Source organism: Bombina bombina, chromosome 1 (genome assembly GCF_027579735.1).
Source record: "Bombina bombina isolate aBomBom1 chromosome 1, aBomBom1.pri, whole genome shotgun sequence".
Taxonomy (NCBI): domain Eukaryota; kingdom Metazoa; phylum Chordata; class Amphibia; order Anura; family Bombinatoridae; genus Bombina; species Bombina bombina.
In genome coordinates, this window is record NC_069499.1 from 1,453,419,895 (window position 1) to 1,453,443,754 (window position 23,860).

Genomic DNA, 23,860 nt, shown 5'->3' on the forward strand with positions numbered 1-23,860 from the left:
TTCTTCATTCTCTTGGTATCTTTATTTTAAATGCAAGAATGTAAGTTTAGATGCCGGCCCATTTTTGGTGAACAACCTGGGTTGTCCCGTGGGAATTTACAATCTAGATGATATATATATATATATATAATCCCAGTATCTGGATTAGAGTGCTATTTGTTTCTACAAATATATATACACACTATAAGTTAGCCATTCACCTAAAAACAGAATTTAAAGGGACAGTCTACTCCAGAATTGTTATTGTTCAGAAAGATAGATAATCCCTTTATAACTCATTCCCCTGTTTTGCATAACCCACACGGTTATAGTAATATACCTTTTACCTCTGTGATTACCTTGTATAGAAGCCTTTGCAGACTGCCCCCTTATTTCAGTTCTTTTGACAGACTTGCATTTAGCCCATCAGTGCCCTCTCACTTGTAAATCCACGGCGTGGTCACAATGTTATCTGTATGGCATACATGAATGTATGTCCTCTAGCTGTGAAAAACTGCCAAATGCATTGAAATAAGGTGGCGGCCTTCAAGGTTTTAGAAATTGGCATATGAGCCTATCTAGGTTTAGCTTTCAACAAAGCAAATTTGATGAAAAAAGTGAATTGGAAAGTTGTTTCAAATTGCATTTCCTATCTGAATCATGAAAGTTTAATTTTGACTAGACTATCCCTTTAAAAGGGACAGTCTAGTCCAAAATAAACTCACGATTCAGATAGGGCATGTCATTTTAAACAACTTTCCAATTTACTTTTATCACCAATTTTGCTTTGTTCTCTTGGTATTCTTAGTTGAAAGCTAAACCTAGGAGGTTTATATGCTAATTTCTTAGACCTTGAAGGCCGCCTCTAAACTGAATGAATTTTGACAGTTTTTCACCACTAGAGGGTGTTAGTTGATGTGAGTCATATAGATAACACTGTGCTCACGCACGTTGTGTTACCTAGGAGTAAGCACTGATTGGCTAAAATGCAAGTCTGTCAAAATAACTGAAATAAGGGGCAGTCTGTAGAGGCTTAGATATAAGATAATCACAGAGGTAAAAAGTGTATTAATATAACTGTGTTGGTTATGCAAAACAAGGGAATGTCTAATAAAGGGATTATCTGTATTTTAAAACAATAACATTACTGGTGTAGACTGTCCCTTTTACGTATTTGCTTCAGTGGTAAGTCATATTGACAGATAACTCGGGTATGTAGTAGGTCTAGGGATATATTTTCCTATGTTTACCAAGTAAACTTTGATCGGGGGGGAGGGATTTGGGTCAACTTTCAATTGAACAGACTGTATGCACAGCTATTTGGCTCAAACTAACAAGGCAGATCTCTAAACTATTAGTGAAGTGGCAAATGTAGAAATCTAGTATCCTCAAGTTTTCAGTATATAATATCTCCTTAATGTATATCATAAGATCACCCTAAATAAAAAGGAGATGGCTATTCTAAAACGGTATATAGGCATGAGTTGATTGGGTATGAAGTGTGGATATGCTATTTATTATGAACATATGTGCTGCATGCCGCCCATCTACAAGTTCTAACTCAGCCACACTGGCCACATAAACAGATATATACGATGGAAGGCTCTAGTTGCACGTTTTGTGTCTCAAAGGGTGTAAGATTATGTATAGATACAGATGTGTATATGGGTAATGCTAGAGGTTGTCAGTAGGAACCTGTAATGGTAGCTCATGATATGTACGTTTTTAGCTCATTAAATAGTTCAAAATGGAGAGCTATGTCTAATCCAATTAGCCATCGATGTGAGATGAGTCTTCTAGGCATAATTTCCTTCTACCCGCATATAGTGTATAGGATAATAATAATAAAAAAAAATCTACTCTGCCTCGGCTGCTGACAGAGCACAATTGTACTTCTATAAGCTATATCGATACTTAGTATGCTGAGGTATATACATAATTTATAAAAAAATAGGAAATCATGCTCATGTATATAGAGATTCCATTAAAGGGACATAAAACCCAAAAATGTTCTTTCATGATTTAGGTAGAACATACAATTTTAAACAACTTTCAAATTTACTTCTATTATCTAATTTGTTTCATTCTCTTGGTATCATTTGTTAAAGGAGAAGCAATGCACTACTGGTTTCTAACTGAACACATCGGTGAGCCAATGACAATCTGTATATATGTGTATGTGTGTGTGTGTATATATATATATATATATATATATATATATATATATATATATATATATATATATATATATATATATATATATATACACAGCCACCAATCAGCAGCTAGGACCTAGGTTATTTGCTGCTCCTGAGCTTACGTAGATACACCTTTCAGCAAAGAACAACAAGAGAAGAAAGCAAATTAAATAGAAGTAAATTGGAAAGTTTTTTTAAATTGTATTCTCTATCTGAATCGTGAAAGAAAATTTTTGGGTTTCATGTCCCTTTTAAGATGTATTTATATAGACTATTTAAGCTGCTGAGATTGGTTAATCGTATATAATGCAATAAGAGAGAGAACTGCATTAGGTGTTTCATTTCTCATATCTATAATTTCTTGCGTGCTAAACTTAATCTGGCCAGGCGTTATACTAAACTTAACTACTGGAGTGGTCTAGAAGTATTTGCTGAGAAGGGCTCAAGCTTAGCAGTAACCTTAAATACAGGTTATCTTCTATATCTATGCTGTGGAACTATCCACCTGTGAATTTGCTCCAAAGGCAGATTATTAATATATATTAGCTCTTGTGTAAATTACCCTATGAAGCATATAAATAGGAATTTAGCAGCACATTTATTTATTTATAAAATATTTTACCAGGAAGGATACATTGAGATTTCTCTCGTTTTCAAGTATGTCCTGGGATCACAAAACATTGCAATTGATACAATAGGGTACAATAAATACAAAAACAATAATAATAATACACAATATATGCAAACATTTAACATAGAGCAGGTATGAAATATTTAACCTTGACAGGAGCATTCTGTTTTGAGATATGTATAGAGGGATCTCTTAAAGGATTTTAGGCTTGGGGAAGTTTTTAAAGTATGAGGGAGGTCATTCCATAATTGTGGCGCTCTGTAGGAAAAGGAGGATCGAGCTGCTTTCTTTTTGTATTGAGGCAAGCTAAATAATGTGTTTGTACTGGATCTGAGGTTATAGGAGGTGGGAATAGCCGGGGAGAGCATTCTGCTCAGGTAGGGTGGGAGCTTCCCAGAAAGGCTCTTAAAGACAAGGCAGGAAAGATGGAGGGTGCGTCTGGATTCCAGCGACAGCCAGTTTAGTTCTTTTAGCATGTCACAATGGTGGGTCCTGTAGTTACATTGTAGCACAAAGCGGCAGAACGAGTTATATAACATATTTAGTTTATTAAGGTGAGTTTGCGGTGCAGGTGCATATACTACATCCCCATAATCCAAGATAGGCATCAGCATTTGCTGTACAATCTTTTCCTTTACTGTAGGGCTGAGGCAAGATTTGTTTCTGTACAGGGCACCTAGTTTTGGATAAAGTTTAGAGGCAAGTTTTTCTATGTGGAGTCCAAAAGATAGATTGGGGTCTAACAACATACCTAAGTATTTAAAAGAGTGGACTGCGGTCAGCGTGCAATTGGATTTTGTTTTGATGCGAAGATGGGAATTTCTTCTGTTATGTGTGATCAGTCCACGGGTCATCATTACTTCTGGGATATTATCTGCTCCCCTACAGGAAGTGCAAGAGGATTCACCCAGCAGAGTTGCTATATAGCTCCTCCCCTCTACGTCACCTCCAGTCATTCTCTTGCACCCAAAGACTAGATAGGAGGTGTGAGAGGACTATGGTGATTATACTTAGTTTTTATAACTTCAATCAAAAGTTTGTTATTTTACAATAGCACCGGAGCGTGTTATTACTTCTCTGGCAGAGTTTGAAGAAGAATCTACCAGAGTTTTTCTTATGATTTTAACCGGAGTAGTTAAGATCATATTGCTGTTTCTCGGCCATCTGAGGGAGGTAAAAGCTTCAGATCAGGGGACAGCGGGCAGTTGAATCTGCATTGAGGTATGTAGCAGTTTTTATTTTCTGAATGGAATTGATGAGAAAATCCTGCTATACCGTTATAATGACATGTATGTATACTCTACACTTCAGTGTTCTGGGGATGGTATTTCACCGGAATTACTCTGTAAAAATACATTACACCTTTTAATAGGTATTTAATTCATGTTAAACGTTTTTGCTGGAATGTAGAATCGTTTGCATTTCTGAGGTACTGAGTGAATAAATATTTGGGCATTATTTTTCCACTTGGCAGTTTGCTGGTTTTGATTATGACAGTTTCGTTTCTCTCTCACTGCTGTGTGTGAGGGGGAGGGGCCGTTTTTGGCGCTCTTTGCTACGCATCAAAAATTCCAGTCAGTTACACTTATATTTTCTGCATGATCCGGTTCATCTCTAACAGAACTCAGGGGTCTTCAAACTTCTTTGAAGGGAAGTAGATTCTCTCAGCAGAGCTGTGAGATTTATATAGTGACTGTGTTTTAAAACGTTGCTCTGTGATTTTTATGTTTAAAATTTAATTAGTATTGCTTTACTAATGGGAACAAACCTTTGCTAACAAGTTATGTTGTTTTTAAAGAGTGATGCTATAACTGTTTTTCAGTTCATTATTTCAACTGTCATTTAATCGTTTAGTGCTTCTTTGAGGCACAGTACGTTTTTGTTAAATAAGATTGTAACCAAGTTGCATGTTTATTGCTAGTGTGTTAAACATGTCTGATTCAGAGGAAGATACCTGTGTCATTTGTTCCAATGCCAAGGTGGAGCCCAATAGAAATTTATGTACTAACTGTATTGATGCTACTTTAAATAAAAGCCAATCTGTACAAATTGAACAAATTTCACCAAACAGCGAGGGGAGAGTTATGCCGTCTAACTCGCCTCACGTGTCAGTACCTGCGTCTCCCGCCCGGGAGGTGCGTGATATTATGGCGCCTAGTACATCTGGGCAGCCATTACAGATAACATTACAAGATATGGCTACTGTTATGACTGAAGTTTTGGCTAAGTTACCAGAACTAAGAGGCAAGCGTGATCACTCTGGGGTGAGAACAGAGTGCGCTGATAATTCTAGGGCCATGTCTGATACTGCGTCACAGCTTGCAGAGCATGAGGACGGAGAGCTTCATTCTGTAGGTGACGGTTCTGATCCAAGCAGATTGGATTCAGATATTTCAAATTTTAAATTTAAATTGGAAAACCTCCGTGTATTACTAGGAGAGGTCTTAGCGGCTCTTAACGATTGTAACACTGTTGCAATACCAGAGAAAATGTGTAGGTTGGATAAATACTTTGCGGTACCGGCGAGTACTGACGTTTTTCCTATACCTAAGAGATTAACTGAAATTGTTACTAAGGAGTGGGATAGACCCGGTGTGCCGTTCTCACCCCCTCCAATATTTAGAAAGATGTTTCCAATAGACGCCACCACACGGGACTTATGGCAAACGGTCCCTAAGGTGGAGGGAGCAGTTTCTACTTTAGCTAAGCGCACCACTATCCCGGTGGAGGATAGCTGTGCTTTTTCAGATCCTATGGATAAAAAATTAGAGGGTTACCTTAAGAAAATGTTTGTTCAACAAGGTTTGATATTGCAACCCCTTGCATGCATCGCGCCGATTACGGCTGCGGCAGCATTTTGGATTGAGTCTCTGGAAGAGAACCTTAGTTCCGCTACGCTGGACGACATTACGGACAGGCTTAGAGTCCTTAAACTAGCTAATTCATTCGTTTCGGAGGCCGTAGTACATTTAACCAAACTTACGGCTAAGAATTCAGGATTCGCCATTCAGGCACGTAGGGCGCTGTGGCTAAAATCCTGGTCGGCTGATGTAACTTCTAAGTCCAAATTACTTAATATACCTTTCAAGGGGCAAACTTTATTTGGGCCCGGTTTGAAAGAAATTATCGCTGACATTACAGGAGGTAAGGGCCACGCTCTACCTCAAGACAAGGCCAAAGCTAAGGCTAGACAGTCTAATTTTCGTCCCTTTCGGAATTTCAAAGCAGGTGCAGCATCAACTTCCACTGCACCAAAACAGGAAGGAGCTGTTGCTCGTTACAGACAAGGCTGGAAACCTAACCAGTCCTGGAATAAGGGCAAGCAGGCCAGAAAACCTGCTGCTGCCCCTAAGACAGCATGAACCGAGGGCCCCCGATCCGGGACCGGATCTAGTGGGGGGCAGACTCTCTCTCTTCGCCCAGGCTTGGGCAAGAGATGTCCAGGATCCCTGGGCGCTAGAGATCATATCTCAGGGATACCTTCTAGACTTCAAATTATCTCCCCCACGAGGGAGATTTCATCTGTCAAGGTTGTCAACAAACCAAATAAAGAAAGACGCGTTTCTACGCTGTGTACAAGATCTATTATTAATGGGAGTGATCCATCCGGTTCCGCGGTCGGAACAAGGACAAGGGTTTTACTCAAACCTGTTTGTGGTTCCCAAAAAAGAGGGAACTTTCAGGCCAATCTTGGATTTAAAGATCCTAAACAAATTCCTAAGAGTTCCATCGTTCAAAATGGAAACTATTCGGACAATCTTACCCATGATCCAAAAGGGTCAGTACATGACCACAGTGGATTTAAAGGATGCTTACCTTCACATACCGATTCACAAAGATCATTACCGGTATCTAAGGTTTGCCTTCTTAGACAGGCATTACCAGTTTGTAGCTCTTCCATTCGGATTGGCTACGGCTCCAAGAATCTTCACAAAGGTTCTGGGTGCCCTTCTGGCGGTTCTGAGACCGCGAGGAATTTCGGTAGCTCCGTACCTAGACGACATTCTGATACAAGCTTCAAGCTTTCAAACTGCCAAGTCTCATACAGAGTTAGTTCTGGCATTTCTAAGGTCGCATGGATGGAAAGTGAACGAAAAGAAGAGTTCTCTCTTGCCTCTCACAAGGGTTCCATTTTTGGGGACTCTTATAGATTCCGTAGAAATGAAGATTTATCTGACAGAAGACAGATTAACAAAGCTTCTAAATGCATGCCGTGTCCTTCATTCCATTCAACTCCCGTCAGTAGCTCAATGCATGGAGGTGATCGGCTTAATGGTAGCAGCAATGGACATAGTTCCCTTTGCACGCCTACATCTCAGACCGCTGCAATTGTGCATGCTGAGTCAGTGGAATGGGGATTACTCAGATTTGTCCCCCACTCTGAATCTGGATCAAGAGACCAGAAACTCTCTTCTATGGTGGCTTTCTCGGCCACATCTGTCCAGGGGGATGCCTTTCAGCAGGCCGGACTGGACAATTGTAACAACAGACGCCAGCCTTCTAGGTTGGGGCGCTGTCTGGAATTCTCTGAAGGCTCAGGGACAATGGAGTCAGGAGGAAAGTCTCCTGCCAATAAACATGCTGGAATTGAGAGCAGTTCTCAATGCCCTTCTAGCTTGGCCCCAGTTAAAGACTCGGGGGTTCATCAGGTTTCAGTCGGACAACATCACGACTGTAGCTTACATCAACCATCAGGGAGGGACAAGAAGCTCCCTAGCAATGATAGAAGTATCAAAGATAATTCGCTGGGCAGTGTATCACTCTTGCCACCTGTCAGCAATCCACATCCCGGGAGTGGAGAACTGGGAGGCGGATTTCTTGAGTCGCCAGACTCTTCATCCGGGGGAGTGGGAACTTCATCCGGAGGTCTTTGCCCAAATACTTCGACGTTGGGGCAAACCAGAGATAGATCTCATGGCGTCTCGCCAGAACGCCAAACTTCCTCGCTACGGATCCAGATCCAGGGATCCGGGAGCGGTTCTGATAGATGCTTTGACAGCACCTTGGAACTTCAGGATGGCTTATGTGTTTCCACCCTTCCCGCTGCTTCCTCGATTGATTGCCAAAATCAAACAGGAGAGAGCATCAGTGATTCTAATAGCGCCTGCATGGCCGCGCAGGACTTGGTATGCAGATCTAGTGGACATGTCATCCTGTCCGCCGTGGTCTCTACCTCTAAGACAGGACCTTCTGATTCAGGGTCCATTCAAACATCAAAGTCTAACTTCTCTGAAGCTGACTGCTTGGAAATTGAACGCTTGATTTTATCAAAACGTGGGTTTTCTGAGTCGGTTATTGATACCCTGATACAGGCTAGGAAGCCTGTTACCAGAAAGATTTACCATAAAATATGGCGTAAATACCTATACTGGTGTGAATCCAAAGATTACTCCTGGAGTAAGGTTAGGATTCCTAGGATATTGTCTTTTCTACAAGAAGGTTTAGAAAAGGGTTTATCGGCTAGCTCATTAAAGGGACAGATCTCAGCTCTGTCCATCTTGTTACACAGGCGTCTGTCAGAAAATTCAGACATCCAGGCCTTTTGTCAGGCTTTAGCTAGGATCAAGCCTGTGTTTAAAACTGTTGCTCCGCCATGGAGTTTAAACTTAGTTCTTAACGTTTTACAGGGTGTTCCGTTTGAACCCCTTCATTCCATTGATATAAGATTGTTATCTTGGAAAGTTCTATTTTTCATGGCTATTTCCTCGGCTCGAAGAGTCTCTGAGTTATCAGCCCTTCATTGTGATTCTCCTTATCTGATCTTTCACTCAGACAAGGTAGTTCTGCGTACTAAACCTGGGTTCTTACCTAAGGTTGTCTCTAACAGGAATATCAATCAAGAGATTGTTGTTCCCTCCTTGTGTCCAAATCCTTCTTCAAAGAAGGAACGTCTTCTACACAATCTGGATGTAGTTCGTGCCCTCAAGTTCTACTTGCAGGCAACTAAAGATTTTCGCCAAACTTCTTCCCTGTTTGTCGTTTATTCTGGACAGAGGAGAGGTCAAAAAGCTTCTGCTACCTCTCTCTCTTTTTGGCTTCGTAGCATAATACGTTTAGCCTATGAGACGGCTGGACAGCAGCCTCCTGAAAGAATTACAGCTCACTCCACTAGAGCTGTGGCTTCCACTTGGGCCTTTAAGAATGAGGCCTCTGTTGAACAGATTTGCAAGGCTGCAACTTGGTCTTCGCTTCATACTTTTTCCAAATTTTACAAATTTGACACTTTTGCTTCTTCGGAGGCTATTTTTGGGAGAAAGGTTCTTCAGGCAGTGGTTCCTTCTGTATAATGAGCCTGCCTATCCCTCCCGTCATCCGTGTACTTTTGCTTTGGTATTGGTATCCCAGAAGTAATGATGACCCGTGGACTGATCACACATAACAGAAGAAAACATAATTTATGCTTACCTGATAAATTCCTTTCTTCTGTTGTGTGATCAGTCCACGGCCCGCCCTGTTTTTTAAGGCAGGTACATATTTTTTAAATTATAATTCAGTCACCACTACACCCTTGGCTTCTCCTTTCTCGTTGGTCTTTGGTCGAATGACTGGAGGTGACGTAGAGGGGAGGAGCTATATAGCAACTCTGCTGGGTGAATCCTCTTGCACTTCCTGTAGGGGAGCAGATAATATCCCAGAAGTAATGATGACCCGTGGACTGATCACACAACAGAAGAAAGGAATTTATCAGGTAAGCATAAATTATGTTTTTGTAATTTTTGTGTTTTAGGTCCCGTTCCAAAGTAACTATCTTCTAATGCCAAATAGGGAGCTAGTACTGATCAATATAGCTGGTGAATAAATTGGTCCTCCTAGTGGACATAGCAAGAAAATAAATAAAATCATCCATAAATAGGAAACACCACAAATAACTCACCTAAGATATTAGTACAACAGTTAATCCCAGATAACAAAGCTAAGCCAGCAAAGGCATAACCTAAATGGAACCCCTGTAGACATATTAAATAGGCTGGATTTACAGATATATAAAGACGTAACTTGCAACTATCAAACCATGGGTAAACTTAGGTTTTCAGACCCACGTGTCCTTCAGTCAACATTCTAAAAGTGGCAGTAGAAGTCTGGGGATGAAAAGGCTACCAAACTAGGCTCTTCTTCGAGCTTACAATGTTTAGCCCACTCCACATTTTAAAAGCCTGTGTCTCGCGGCTGCAATAAGCTTCCCTTGAGGACTCAATAAGCTGGTATCTAGCATTGTCAGGGAAGGTATAGCCAGTCCCCGATTTGAGTCCCCTGTGAGTCATATTCGTTTTCACATGGGGACTAAACTGGCTGTAGTGTTGTGGTTCGTATGCTCATAGTTTCCCAAGTCTTCCACCGACCATATGGGTCGCTGTGGGTTCTGTAGCGACCATCACCTCCACACTAGCAAAACCTGATCTCGCCATCAGTACATCTTTAGGGTTAGTGCAGCATCCGGCTTCAATTCGCTTTTCTGCTATTCCGGGAAAACAATGTTCCATTGACTCAATTAGTTGAAAAACATGCTCCTCCAGAATTTTACAGAGATTCTCCTCCCAATGCTGTAGCTCTGACTCCATCTTAAAAGCTAGTATGGCCGTTTATCTAAATGTTGTTGTCCAGTAGGATTTATGATGTAACTGCATTATCTCGAGAGAGTTATCCTATGGAGTGGATTGTTACCGGTCTTGTAGTGTAATAGGTTGCTGCATAAGGTTTGCATGGGTTTGTTGTCTGGTTCTCTAAGCCGTTCAATGTTATAGCTCTGCGCTCTGTCTCGCACAACGAGGGTGAGGCTGCAAGTGCTTGGCAGGTGTGCTTCGTTTAGGTTGCTGTGCGGGATCTGGAATCACCCTCACTGACTTCATTGGGGTACTGGTCGGTAAAGGGGTCGCATTGTAAGGTTTACGATAGCGGTATTAAGCTATAAAATATAAGTTGGTCCCGGAGCGCAGGCAGTGTGCATCTGATCAGCTCCAACTTAAACTCCGCGCCCCCATTTTATTTTTTTACATGTATGGTGTCTCCACAAACCCTGCCATCACACTTTATGGAACAAATTTGTGGGGGTGCAAAGCGCAGGACCACATTACAAAAATACAGAGATGAAAAGTACAGAGATGAAAAGCTTGACATTTTTATAATTATTAGTTGATCAATTCTGTATGTACTATAAGATAATACGTGTTATACCGTCTCAATCTATCGAGACACACTTGGGAAAGGCAGAAGAGGGAGAAGTTGTGGGTAATTGGGAGAAGGAAGGGGAAGAGGGAAAGGAGAGAGAAAAAAAAATATAAAAAAAAATTAGGGAATGGTAAGGGTCTGAACTTTGTTCTCAGAGAAGGAGGTAGACTCCTTTTAGATTTCACGCTGGGGCAGGAGACCAAACAGCCAACATTAGTTCATATGTCACCATTTGGTTGCATCTGAAGTAATGCAGTTTTTCCATAACCAAAAGGTCATTGACAGCGGCCCGCCAGTCAGTCAGAGTAGGTATATCTTTTGACTTCCACATTCTAGGAATAAGCCTTTTCGCACCGGTAAGCATAAGTAAAAGGAGAGCGCGGCTATGTGTGGTTTTGACTTGTTTAAGTATTTTATAAAACTCTTCCAGAAGTCCATCAGGGCCCGGCGTTTTCTCAAGCGGTAGTTCCCCAATTGTCTCAACTACCTCTTGCAGGGTAATTGGGGCATTTAGTGTTTGCAGTTGTTCCTCGGTCACCCTTGGCACCACGAGTGATTACCAAAAGACTGCTTGCTGACCGGGGTCAGGTTTGTTTCCTTGGTATAGTTTTTCATAATATTCCCTAAACGCGCTCTGAATCCGTAGGGTTGTAGTGTGGACCGTATCATGTACTTTGATCGTTGAAATTATGTTAGGGGGATTTGTCAGTTTCGTGAGTCTAGCTAAGAGTCTCCCAATCGTATTACCATACCTGTAGTATTTTGCATATGATGTATTGAGAGATCTTGTGGACTCTTTGAGTAAGGTTGAGCCCCTAAGGGATTTGATTTCCTGGTAGTTAGTCCTAGTGGCTTTGGTGGGATTACGTAAGTATTTATTTATTCCTAGCATTGAGTAATCTGTTTAAGAGTGTTTCCTCTCTCTGATTTTTTTGTTCCTTATGCCTATCATGTATGTGTTGGTGATCCCCTGAGGATTGCTTTGCCCGCTTCCCAAAAGAGCAAAGGATTATCCAGGTGTTCCTTATTAAGTGTCTGGTACGCTAGCCACTCTCCCACTAAGTCTTTTGAAGTTTGCATCGTGGTATAGATATTTGGGGAATGATCACTTTCTCGTCTGACTTCTCACCGTATTTGTTTGTATCTTTAACATCATTGGGGCATGATCTGATACCAAAGGCATCTCTATTCTAGCGTCTAATATTTGAGGGCTTAGGTTTTTTGAGACTAGAAATAGATCAATACGGGACAGAGTGTCTTCAGCAGTCGTAGTGCAGGTATAATTTCTACCCTCTGGGTTTCTGTCTCTCCATATGTCAGTAAGTGCAAGTGCATTTCTGAATTTAGTTAGCATAAGAGAATATCTTTTGGCGTTTGCTATAAAGTCTTCGCCCAGAATCAAGAAGTCCTGTAGGAGTTTAGTACAAAAGTAATTCCAGTAAAGGTTGTTTTTTTTTTTTGTTGAAATCATTTTTCTTAAGTTTAAATTATTATTTATTTATTTTTAACATTAAAATAAAAACATAATCCTAAACATGGGCAGTACAGTCTGCAGATGTGTCCTAAGCAATATAAACAAATCGGATAATGACACAGGTTATTTCTTCTGTAAATATACATTGATTTACCTTTACTCTGGTAAACATTTGTATTTCATTCACTCTCTTGAGAATCTAACCCCCCAATTCATCAATCCTAATATATTAATCTCCTATTACTTGTCATACAGCACTTTATAAGAAAGGGAACTTATCTTAGTATGTGCACTTTTCCTATTTTAGGGTGCTTGTGTAGTTGTCTGTCTTGTTCTTTTTGTCCCTTCAATGTATATTATATAAGGCTCCCATTGCGTAATAAAACAATCTTTAGTATGCATGAGCTCTGCAGTTGCGCTGGACATGTTATAATGGTACTCAATTCTTTTTTCGATATATTCAAAAGGATCCATTTTCCAAAAGCTGGCAATGTTTATTCGTGTAACAGTACAAATCATATTCACTAATTTGAAGTGTCTCTTTAGAGATCCCTCAAGGGAAAAGTGGAGCAGGACCTGTTCTGGGGTAAGGATTATCTCTTTTTCTAGTATTTTACTTAAATATGAGGAGATGTAATCCCATATCTTTTTGACCTTGTCGCAGTGCCACCATGTGCAAATATGACCCAGTTTCCCCACATCCTCTATAGCATAGGTGAAGCCTTGTTTCCTCTACCTTGGCTAATCTCGTGGGGTAGAGTTACCACCTGTATAGAACTTTGAGATAATTTTCTTTTAACAGGGCATTGGGGGGAAACGCTGGATGTTTGTCCAGTAAAGTTTTTTTTATTGGTATGTGACTCCCCCAATAAGCAGTGGGCGTTTGCCAATTAATAGTCGGATGATAATAAACATCCCCTCTGGATCTGTTATTGCTTTGTAATCTTGCAAAAGAGGATGGCTACTCCTCTGGCCCTACTGCTCGCATATTGTTTATAAATCACTTCTCCCACCCATACCTGCTTACGTTTTTGATGTTTAGCGGGTGTGAGGTATGTTTCTTCTAATATTGCTATGTCTGCTCGTTTTGTGTTTAAGTAGCGCAATATTGTTTCTCTTTTTATGGGGGAGGTAATACCCCCCACATTCCAAGAGAAAATATGCATGCTGATATTACCTATGATTGTCAGTAGAGAAGAAGGGATCTTGTCACCTGAATAAAATGTACTGGCAGGAGTGAGGGGAATGAGTATGGGTATAGTACGGTTGTCAGTGGAGGGTTTGTTGTTTTAGGTCTGGGAGACGTTTGGTTCGGTCTTAACTGCGTTCTGGAACCCTGGGTAACGGATATTGACACTTCTTGACATATGAACAAACAAAAAGAAATTGTGAGAATCCATATAGCTAGCATATAGTAATAGTAGTATAGGTGGGCTTCCCACATACAAGCATAGGAATCCTAAGTGCAAAATTCATTATGCAAAACAGCAACTTTGTTATAAGCAGTGAAATCATAATAATAACAATAAGGTTAACAGTGGTAAATCTACCATCCCCCCCCCCCCCCCCCAACACACACACACTTAAAAAATTATATATAACATTCACGGCTGTAACCCTCTTAGGGGTTTTGATTGATCTCCAGTTAAGCAAGTTATTTTACTCAAGCTTTGGTGTGCTTGGAAGGAAAAAAAGAGTTAGTGTCTTGTGGGCAGTCAGCCTGCTCCCTTAATTAGATTTTCTTCGGCTTCCACTGAGTCTTTCGCTTGGGCTTGTGTTGTCAAATAGACTTGAAGGTACTTCGGCATATTGAATATTTTTGGTCCCTGGGCTGTGATGATCCTCAGCAGTGCAGGGTATAGGAGTGTCACTGATTCACCCTTTGCCAACAGTTCTCTGCAATATGGCGAGAACTCTCTGTTCCTTCTGGCCACCTCAGCGGAGAAGTCTTGAAAATGGAATGCATGGTATGTTAGATTGTGGAATCTTCAGGAGCCCAGGCAAAATATTTTCTGCAAAGTCAATCAGACATGAGTTGGGGACAGATTCAGGGAGACCCACAATTTTGATGTTGTTGCGTCTCGACCTATTTTCAAGGTCCTCCAGTTTTTCTTGTAAGAATTTGTTTTGCCGTTGTAGATGGTTATGTTAGCGGCGGATTCTCTATGCCCCTCTTCCTTCTCTGCTACATTTTGTTTGACAGTTGTGAGTCTTGTGGAGAAAGACAGAAAATCTGAGGCCAGTGTATCCGCTCCTGTTTGTAGTTGCTCAATTTTTGGCAGGAAAAGTGCAGACAATTGAGATACAATAATAGGATAGATGCCTTGATTATTGGCGTCAGTGGGTTCATTTGATAGTGGGGGGACCGAGTGTATCTCAGCCTGATGCTTGACCCTTCTATCCGGTTGCTTTTGTTTGCCTGACATGTTGTAATTTTTTTTTATTGTATGTTGTATAATACTTTTGCATACATATACTGGTGTTCACTAGTGCTGAAAATATAGGTAGCTTTAGGGGCTTGGGTTCCACCAAACGTGTAGTGTTGATTGCAGAGCAAGGTGTTTGCAGAGTTTCTTATGGAAATCGAGTAGGGGGGGGGGAGGGAATAAGGGAAGCAGCAGACTCTAGCCAGCCATGCCTGGCGTGGGATTCCTCTGGAACTGTATATCAGGCTTTATACCAGGGTATTATGGAAGTGGTATACCACCCTGTATTAAACGTGCTCAGGATATCTCTGGGTGTGTTATGGTGTTTGAGACTCTATTTCTCCCCTTCCGGAGTGTTTTACAAGTTAGTTGTGGACCTCATGGCTGAATTGAGGCCTAGTGAGATCATTCAGAGCCACTGAGATGCTGCCAATCTATATCTGTACACCTCCCTTTTCCCGGGTGCCAATCTTTATCTGTACACCTCCCTTTTCCAGGGTGCGTGCCTTGGGCTGTTAATATTGTGCTGCAAGGTTGGCTCTGCAGCGTGTGCTGATGTATTTTAGCTGCGTGTAAGAGAGTGACAAAATTGCGGTTGCCTGCGGCTCAATTTGTTTATAGACCGACTCACCCCATATGCTCTCGGCAGTTCTGGCCTCTATTGCAGCCCTCTTTGTGCTGCTAGGTCTTGCCCTTGAGGTGGCTTCCACGCTGGGGATAAACGCTTCGGACGCGGCCGCAACTTTGTACGGATCTTTTAAAACTGGTGGCTAAGCAGTGGGGGAGCCAAAGGGGTTTGCTCCTTGCTGTTATGTGTTTCCGGACAGGGATCCCCTTCTCCCCATCAAGGATTTGCAGCTTTTTGGGCTCAGTAGGCGGCGGCCGAGGCTATATTGGGAGCTTGGAATGCGGAGCTCCTCTCTCCTGCTGCCGCTCTTAACCCCCACCCACCAGAAGACAACTATTTAGGTTTTTTGAATGTGCAGCAGCACACATAATGATTTTACATAGACTGAACTTTCTGTCTCTGTAGATATGCAAGACATTATATGTTCTATGCTATTAGTACACACAATATTATAATATACAGTATGCTTCTCTAGGTGTATACCTTTCATGCATGTTTAATTCCAAATGCAGTCGTGCAGGATTTCTCTGTGTTTTATTACAATAGTGGAGATATTTTAGAGATAAGATCTATTGGTATCTCTTATACCTATTATATGTGTTATTATATCTATTCACATAGGTTCGATCAATAACTTACTGAACATTCATCATGAATATATCATTAACAGTGGAGATCCTTTAGAGAAAATATCTATTGATATCTTTTATACCTATTGTATGAGTAATTTCTATGTATGTACATATGTTTATCATGCAGATACTGAACATTGATCATGATTATTTTCATTATCAATGTTCATTGTCTATTTACTTTATATGTATACGCAGTCTCTGCTTATTTTGGACATGGATTTGCGAGTATATACCGTTTTCCTGTTGGTCTACATGTGATGCTTATCTAGTTAGTAAGGCCATATGACAGGCTGAATATGTTGGTATGCTTTAGTATATGCATGTATACTACATACTGATGTTCATGTCATACACATATTTATAAACTTTGTATTAACATATATAAATGTACAGTTGTGCTCATAAGTTTACATACCCTGGCAGAATTTGATTTATTGGCCATTTTTCAGAGAATATGAATAACACAAAAACTTTTCTTTCACTCATGGTTAGTGTTTGTCTGAAGCCATTTATTATCAATCAACTGTGTTTACTCTTTTTAAATCATAATGACAACAGAAACTACCCAAATGACCCTGATAAAATGTTTTACATACCCTGGTGAATTTTGGCCTGATAACATGCACACAAGTTGACACAAAGGGGTTTGAATGGCTATTAAAGGTAACCATCCTCACCTGTGATCTGTTTGCTTGTAATTAATGTGTGTGTATAAAAGGTCAATGAGTTTCTGGAATCCTGACAGAACCTTGCATCTTTCATCCAGTGCTGCACTGACGTTTCTGGATTCATGGGGAAAAAAAAATAATTGTCAAAGGATCTGTGGGAAAAAGGTAGTTGAACTGTATAAAACAGGAAAGGGATATAAAAAGATATCCAAGGAATTGAGAATGCAAATCAGCAGTGTTCCAACTCTAATCAAGAAGTGGAAAATGAGGCGTTCTATTTGATAACATACTGCATTCATCTTGTCATCAATTCTGACCAAATTTCCTGTGCCTTTGTAGCTCACACATCCCCCAAAACATCAGCGATCCACCTCCGTGTTTCACAGTAGGAATGGTGTACCTTTCATCATAGGCCTTGTTGACTCCTCTCCAAATGTAGCGTTTATGGTTGTGGCCAAAAAGCACAATTTTGGTCTCATCACTCAAAATGACTTTGTGCCAGAAGGTTTGAGGCTTGTCTCTGTGCTGTATGGCGTATTGTAAGCGGGATACTTTGTGGCATTTGCGTAGTAATGGCTTTCTTCTGGCGACTCGACCATGCAGCCCATCTTTCTTCAAGTGCCTCCTTATTGTGCATCTTGAAACAGCCACACCACATGTCCTGTATTTCACCTGAAGTTATTTGTTTATTTTGTTGCATCCCGAACAATTTTCCTGGCAGTTGTGGCTGAAATTTTAGTTGGTCTACCTGACCATGGTTTGGTTTCAACAGAACCCCTCATTTTCCACTTCTTGATTAGAGTTTGAACACTGCTCATTTGCATTCTCAATTCCTTGGATATCTTTTTATATCCCTTTCCTGTTTTATACAGTTCAACTACCTTTTCCAGCAGATCCTTTGACAATTCTTTTGCTTTCCCCATGACTTAGAATCCAGAAACGTCAGTGCAGCACTGGATGAAAGATGCAAGGGTCTGTCAGGAGTCCAGAAACTCATTGACCTTTTTATACACACACACTAATTACAAGCAAACAGATCACAGGTGAGGATGGTTACCTTTAATAGCCATTCAAACCCCTTTGTGTCAACTTGTGTGCATGTTATCAGGCCAAAATCACCAGGGTATGTAAACTTTTGATCAGGGTCATTTGGGTAGTTTCTGTTGTCATTATGATTAAAAAAGAGTAAACGCAGTTGATTGATAATAAATGGCTTCAGACAAACACTAATCATGAGTGAAAGAAAAGTTTTTGTGTTATCATTCATATGCTCTGAAAAATGGCCAAGAAATCATAAATTCTGCCAGGGTATGTAAATTTATGAGCACAACTGTATATATTTTAAGATTCACCAGAAAAAAATGTTTTCGATATCCGGACCGATGCCTTTTGTCCTTCATGAGATTGAGAGTTTTGTTCTCTTCAAAGCAGAGTCCTCTGCAGTCTTGTCTCATGTTCGCAAAATTCTTCAGAGGCGGCAGCCTTTATATAAAGATTTAGAGGATATGGGAATGATTAATCCCAGTACCAGTGTCGCCTCAGGGTCAAGAGTTTTACTCCAATCTGTTCATTGTGAAAAGGGACACTGAACCCAATTTTTTTTCTTTTGTGCAATTTTAAGCAACTTAAATGTAACTTAAATGCAACTTCTAATGTACTCCTATTATCACTTTTTCTTCGTTCTCTTGCTATCTTTATTTGAAAAAGAAGGCATCTAAGCTAAGGAGCCAGACAATTTTTGGTTTAGAACCCTGGACAGCACTTGTTTATTGGTGGGTGAATTTATCCACCAATCAGCAAGAACAACCCAGGTTGTATACAAAAAATGGGCCGGCATCTAAACTTACATTCTTGCTTTTCAAATAAAGATACCAAGAGAATGAAGAAAATGTCATAATAGGAGTAAATAAGAAAGTTGCTTAAAATTGCATGCACATCTGAATCATGAAAGAAAAAAATTTGGGTTCAGTGTCCCTTTAAACATTCCTGTCCTAGACAGCCCTAAACATGTTTGTCGGGATTTACACTTTTAAAATGGGAATAATCCGCACACTTTTACCCTTATTTCAAAGGATCAATTTATAGCTACTATAGACCTCAAGGATACATATCTGCACATCCCTAGCTCTCTAGGGCTCTATTTCCATCAGTAACTCAGTGCATGGAGTCGGTGGGTCTTATGGTCGCTGCTTTAGACGCAATTCATTTTGCCCGTCTTCACTTGAGACCCCTTAAATTGTCTATGCTACCTCAGTTGTTATCTGTACTAGGAACAACAGATTGCTTTGTATTTCTCCGTCAGACAATCTCTTTCTTAGGAAAACAAAGTCTTTTTTTGACCCTTGGAGCATCCTTTCTTCATTGGTCATGGGCTATTGTGCCGACGGACACCAGTCTCTCAGGCTGGGTGGCGGTCTGGGATTCTTGAAGAGTGCAAGGAGTCTTGTCTCCTCTCAAGGCAAGGTTACCTTAACAACATTCTGGAACTTCAAGTGATTATTCAGTCCTCACCCCTATTAGAGGAAGAAAAGTTTATCTGTTTCCAGTAAGACAATATCTCGGAGGTGGCCTAAATAAATCATCAAGGGTGTATCCGCAGTCCACTGTCCATGCAGGAAGCATCTCAGACTCTGTTTTAGGCAGAGATGAATCATTGCTCCCTATCGGCAATTCACATACCAGGTGGGAACAACTAGGAGATGGATTATCTCAGCCGTCAACTGGTCCATCCAGGAGAGTGGTCTCTCCACCAGGACATTTTTGATCACTTAGTGATCAAATGGGGCTTAATGGACATAGATCTGATGGCCTCTAGCATAAATCTTAATCTTCCAAGGTATTGTGCAAGATCAAGAGATCCAAAGGCTCACATGATAGACTCCTTGGTATGGTCCATGGGAATTTATTCTAGCATACCTATTTCTTCCGTTTGTCCTTCTTCCAAGAGTTATTGCTCGGATCAAACAGGAGTCGGCTTCAGTAATATTGATTGTTCCAGCCTGGCCCTGCAGCACATAGTATGCAGATCTAGTGCAGATGTCCTCATCTCCTCCATGGCTCCTCTGAGACAAGACTCGTTGTCTCAAGGACTTCTTTTCCATCTGGATCTCAAATCTTTACATTTTTAACGGCGTGAAGATTAAACGCCTAGTTTGGAGACATTGAGGTTTCTCAGGCAAGAAATCCTGTGTCACAGATTTTTCACAAAATTTGGAAGGCATATTTTGAGTGGTGCTCTTCCAGAGGGTTTTCTTGTTATTCCTTTAGGATTCCCAGAATTCTTCTGTTTTTACAGGATGGCCTTGAAAAGGGTTTGTCCCTTAGCTTCCCTAAAGGTCAAATTTCTGCTTTATCTGTTCTTTTTCATAGGAGGTTAGCTGATCTTCCCAATGTTCAGATTTGCCAGTTGTGAGACCTATTTCTCCACCCTGTAATTCAGTTGATAAACCATTTTTATCTTGGAAAGTACTTTTCCTATTAACAATCTCCTCATCTAGGAGAGCTTCTGATTTGTCTTTAACAAAGGAAATTGTTGTTTTTTTTTCTTGTGTCCAGCTCCTGCTACCCCTACGGAGCGGCTATTACATAATCTTGACGTAGTCAGGGCTTGGAAGTTCTATCTTCAAGCAACTAAAGAATTCAGAAAATCTTCTAGTTTGGTTGTTCACTACTCCGGGACTTGTGAGGGTCTGTAGGCTACTAAGGTATCATGAGTCTCTTAGCTCAAACTAGAGATTCACAAGTTGTGGGAAAGTCGCCTCCGAAGTGTATCATAGCTCATTCTGTAAGAGATGTTGCAACTTTTTTTTTGTTTTCTTTTTTTTTTTAAATGATGCATCTTTGGATCAGATTTGCAATGATGCAGTAGGGTCTACTCTGCATACATTTTCCAACTGTTATTGCTTTGATGTTTGTTTTTGCTTCATCACAAGCAGCTTTTGTCAGCAAACTCCTTCAGGCCATAGTGTCCGCTAAATAGAAACTGCCTGAAAAATTGTCCCACCCTTTCCGTAACATAGACCATCTGCTTGGGTATTAATCCCATATGTTATCGAGGACTGTGGACATCCATCATTTTACGAAACAAAACAAAATGCTTACCTGATAAATTCTTTACTTTCAGAATGATGGTCCTGCCCGTTTAAATTTTTGGGCGACAGTTCTAATGACACCTCAACAGACCCTGCTTTGTCTTTACTACCTATATCTTTCCTACTCTCTATTTATACGTTAAACTGAGAGATGGGAGGGATTTTAAGCTCCGATATGGGTTCTTGACCTCCTCCTAGTGGCGGGAAATATATCCCATATTAAATGGAGGACTGTGGGCCATCATCATTCACAAAGAAAATAATTTATCAGGTAAGCATAAATTTTGTTTTTAAAGGTACACAAAAGTCAAGCATTTAATGATTCAGATAGAACATGCAGTTTTAAACAACTTTACGATTGACTTTATTAGTAAATTTACTTTGTTCTCTTGTTATGGTTTATTGCTAAATTAAGAAGGTTTAAAAGTTGCACTGCTAAACACATTTCTATTATTACATGAACTACAACTTTATGCCTGCAGTATATATCCCACACACACTTTACTCTATATTGTAACTTTAACTAGTGAGTAATACATTGGTTATTTGCTAATAGCTACAACTCCCTCCGATCTATAGATGCACAGGGACACCCCCTTTTAAGGTAAAATCAAAACTTTGTGTCCTAAACAAAAGCTAAAATAATAAAAGCATAATTCATTTTCATTGGCTAATAGTGACATCCCCCACAGCTGTATTATGCTTTTAACAAGGTTTATTCAGCACTAGAACAGAGGCCTTTCAAACAAACAATAAAACACAAATACATTTTATATTTCCTTTTGTGAATCAAAGAATATTGTGTGCAGCCCCCCTTAGTTACCAAGTGAATTACGGAACCAGTATATTAAATTAGCAAATCGTGTTTGCCTACAGTTTATTCTTTCTGACACTTCCTCCCCATCTGCTTATTATGTTCTTTCTATTGACCCTCACAACACTACCTCTTTAATCCCTTTTGCCTCAATATCTCCCCATTCACTCTCTGTGCTCTCCCTGCTTCATGCACTTTTTCCTCTATCATTTAGTCTGTTCTTGCGGCAAACCACTTTTGCCCTTGCTGCCACTTACTCTTTCTCCCTCACTGCCTCCCACTATTCTGATCTTTACTCTGTTGTTCCCTCATTTTCTTCTCCTGCATTTCCACACTTCCCTTTTGTTCCTCCGCCCCCTCATTCTGAGCCGCTTCTCTCCCTGCCTTCTATCTCATCTTCAGTATGAGCTTTTTTATTTGTTGCCCAGAGGAAATCTACATAATTTGTTTTATAAGTTTGTGTTGTAATTTGCTTTCTTTCAAAACCCCTCAGGCTGGGTGTGGGTGTTGATTAAGGGAGCCCTATCTTATTTATATATTTCATTTATTTCTTTTAAAAGGAACCCAAACTCCGTGGCATATTTAGAACGGTAGACAGTGGGAATAACCTGACAACAGATGACATTGTGCAGCGGATAATAAAGAACAGGTTGGTTGTGAGCTCAGAACCAGACTTTCCGTGACTTCAGATGATGTTTTGAGGGCTCCACCAGTTATTTTATGATCATGTTTCCTCCTTTCCTTTAGGCTAGAGTTTGAAGCACGGAATCAAAAGAAAGAGGCAAAGGAACTGGCTGTGTTTGAGTCATTGCAGAAGAGGGAGAGGGACCTGTTGGTGCAAGAGAACTAAATTTGGACCAACCCAAATGACATGTGGGCCAGTTTTGAGTACATAAAATGAACCTCCCTAAATTACCTAACAACATCTCGATTCCCACACTTACTTATTTATAATATACCTGAAGACTTCAAATTATTTAATTCCAGTTGTGTCCTACTCAAGTCCTTGTGCTATCCTAGGCCAGGATTTGAAGTATCCTGCTTGAGCATTTCTGATTACCCACCTACCATTAGTTATGGAAACATTAAAATCCTGGCTACTGGAGTTGGGATTCTTTCTTATACACTACCTTACTCTGACTACCTGAAATCAAGCACCCCCCCTCCAAATATTCCAGCTTCCTCAAAACAAACTTACTTCAGCGCCCAGCACTGACATTTTATCGTCCTCTGGTTCCAGTCTTGTACTTTTATTGTCAGAGATCTATATTATATGTACATTTTAAATTAAAATATTCTAATGTTATCCTTTTAATTAATTGTATGTGTCATATTGTTATCTAAGGAATGTGGGCTGTGCTAAGAGGCCAAAATACCCTGGTTAGTGTAACAATTATCCAGCTGTGCAATGGTTAATGTAATACTGTAAGTCGCGCACCCCCCCCCCCCCCCCCTAATTATCATCTTCCATTCAGAGTCTGCAAGTTACATTAGGTCTGTAGTTGGCGTAGCATAGCAATTAATGAGCATCAGATTTTGTCCTGACTCTTTAATCAGAGTAAGGTCTTGACTGCCAAGGGCACTGGGTGGGAAAAAGCAGAGAGAAGGGGAGTATGGGCAACATCAGAGCAGTAAGAAAAGCACAGAAGCTAGAGACAGACAAACCAGACACAAGGCTGATTGCTAGTTTTCTGATAAGCACATAGATAATGAATCAGGTTTAGAGCAATAGAGTGCTAAGTGAGATGCATGGTGTTTATAGGGGATGAACACCTCAGGCATGTGTCTTTAGCAGTAATAATAGTATTATTACGTGCAAATTCCTGCACCAGAGGAACTGCTGTGCCCTGAAGATTTGTCTACCAAATGGTGGACTCGTTACCTACAAGACCATGAAGTATACAGCGTACCAGCCTAGGAGGGTTTTATGGTACTTTTAGGTAGGACAAGACATATTTAACGCAATATGTAACCTTATAGTTCCAGACCTATTGCAGCCACTTTGTAACTTTCTCACAGATGCTCCAGACACAATTCCAGACACTTTAGGCAAGAATCCATCATATGTTTTTGGGGCTGATTGAAACCCTGTGATAAACAGGTGTAGTTTTAACTCTTGATATTTGTTCTACCAAAATTCAGTGTCGAAA

General features: G+C 40.4%; 1 protein-coding gene across 1 annotated transcript in view; it reads left to right on the forward strand.

Moving 5' to 3' along the window:
- Positions 1-23,025, forward strand: part of PCYT2 (phosphate cytidylyltransferase 2, ethanolamine) — a 40,498-nt gene extending 17,473 nt beyond the window's left edge. Inside the window, exons 12-13 of the mRNA XM_053705815.1 lie at positions 22,271-22,359; positions 22,458-23,025. Coding sequence (XP_053561790.1) covers positions 22,271-22,359; positions 22,458-22,560 — 192 coding nt within the window. The 3' untranslated portion in view covers positions 22,561-23,025. The remainder of the gene's footprint in view (positions 1-22,270; positions 22,360-22,457) is intronic.
- Positions 23,026-23,860: the final 835 nt, after the last annotated feature.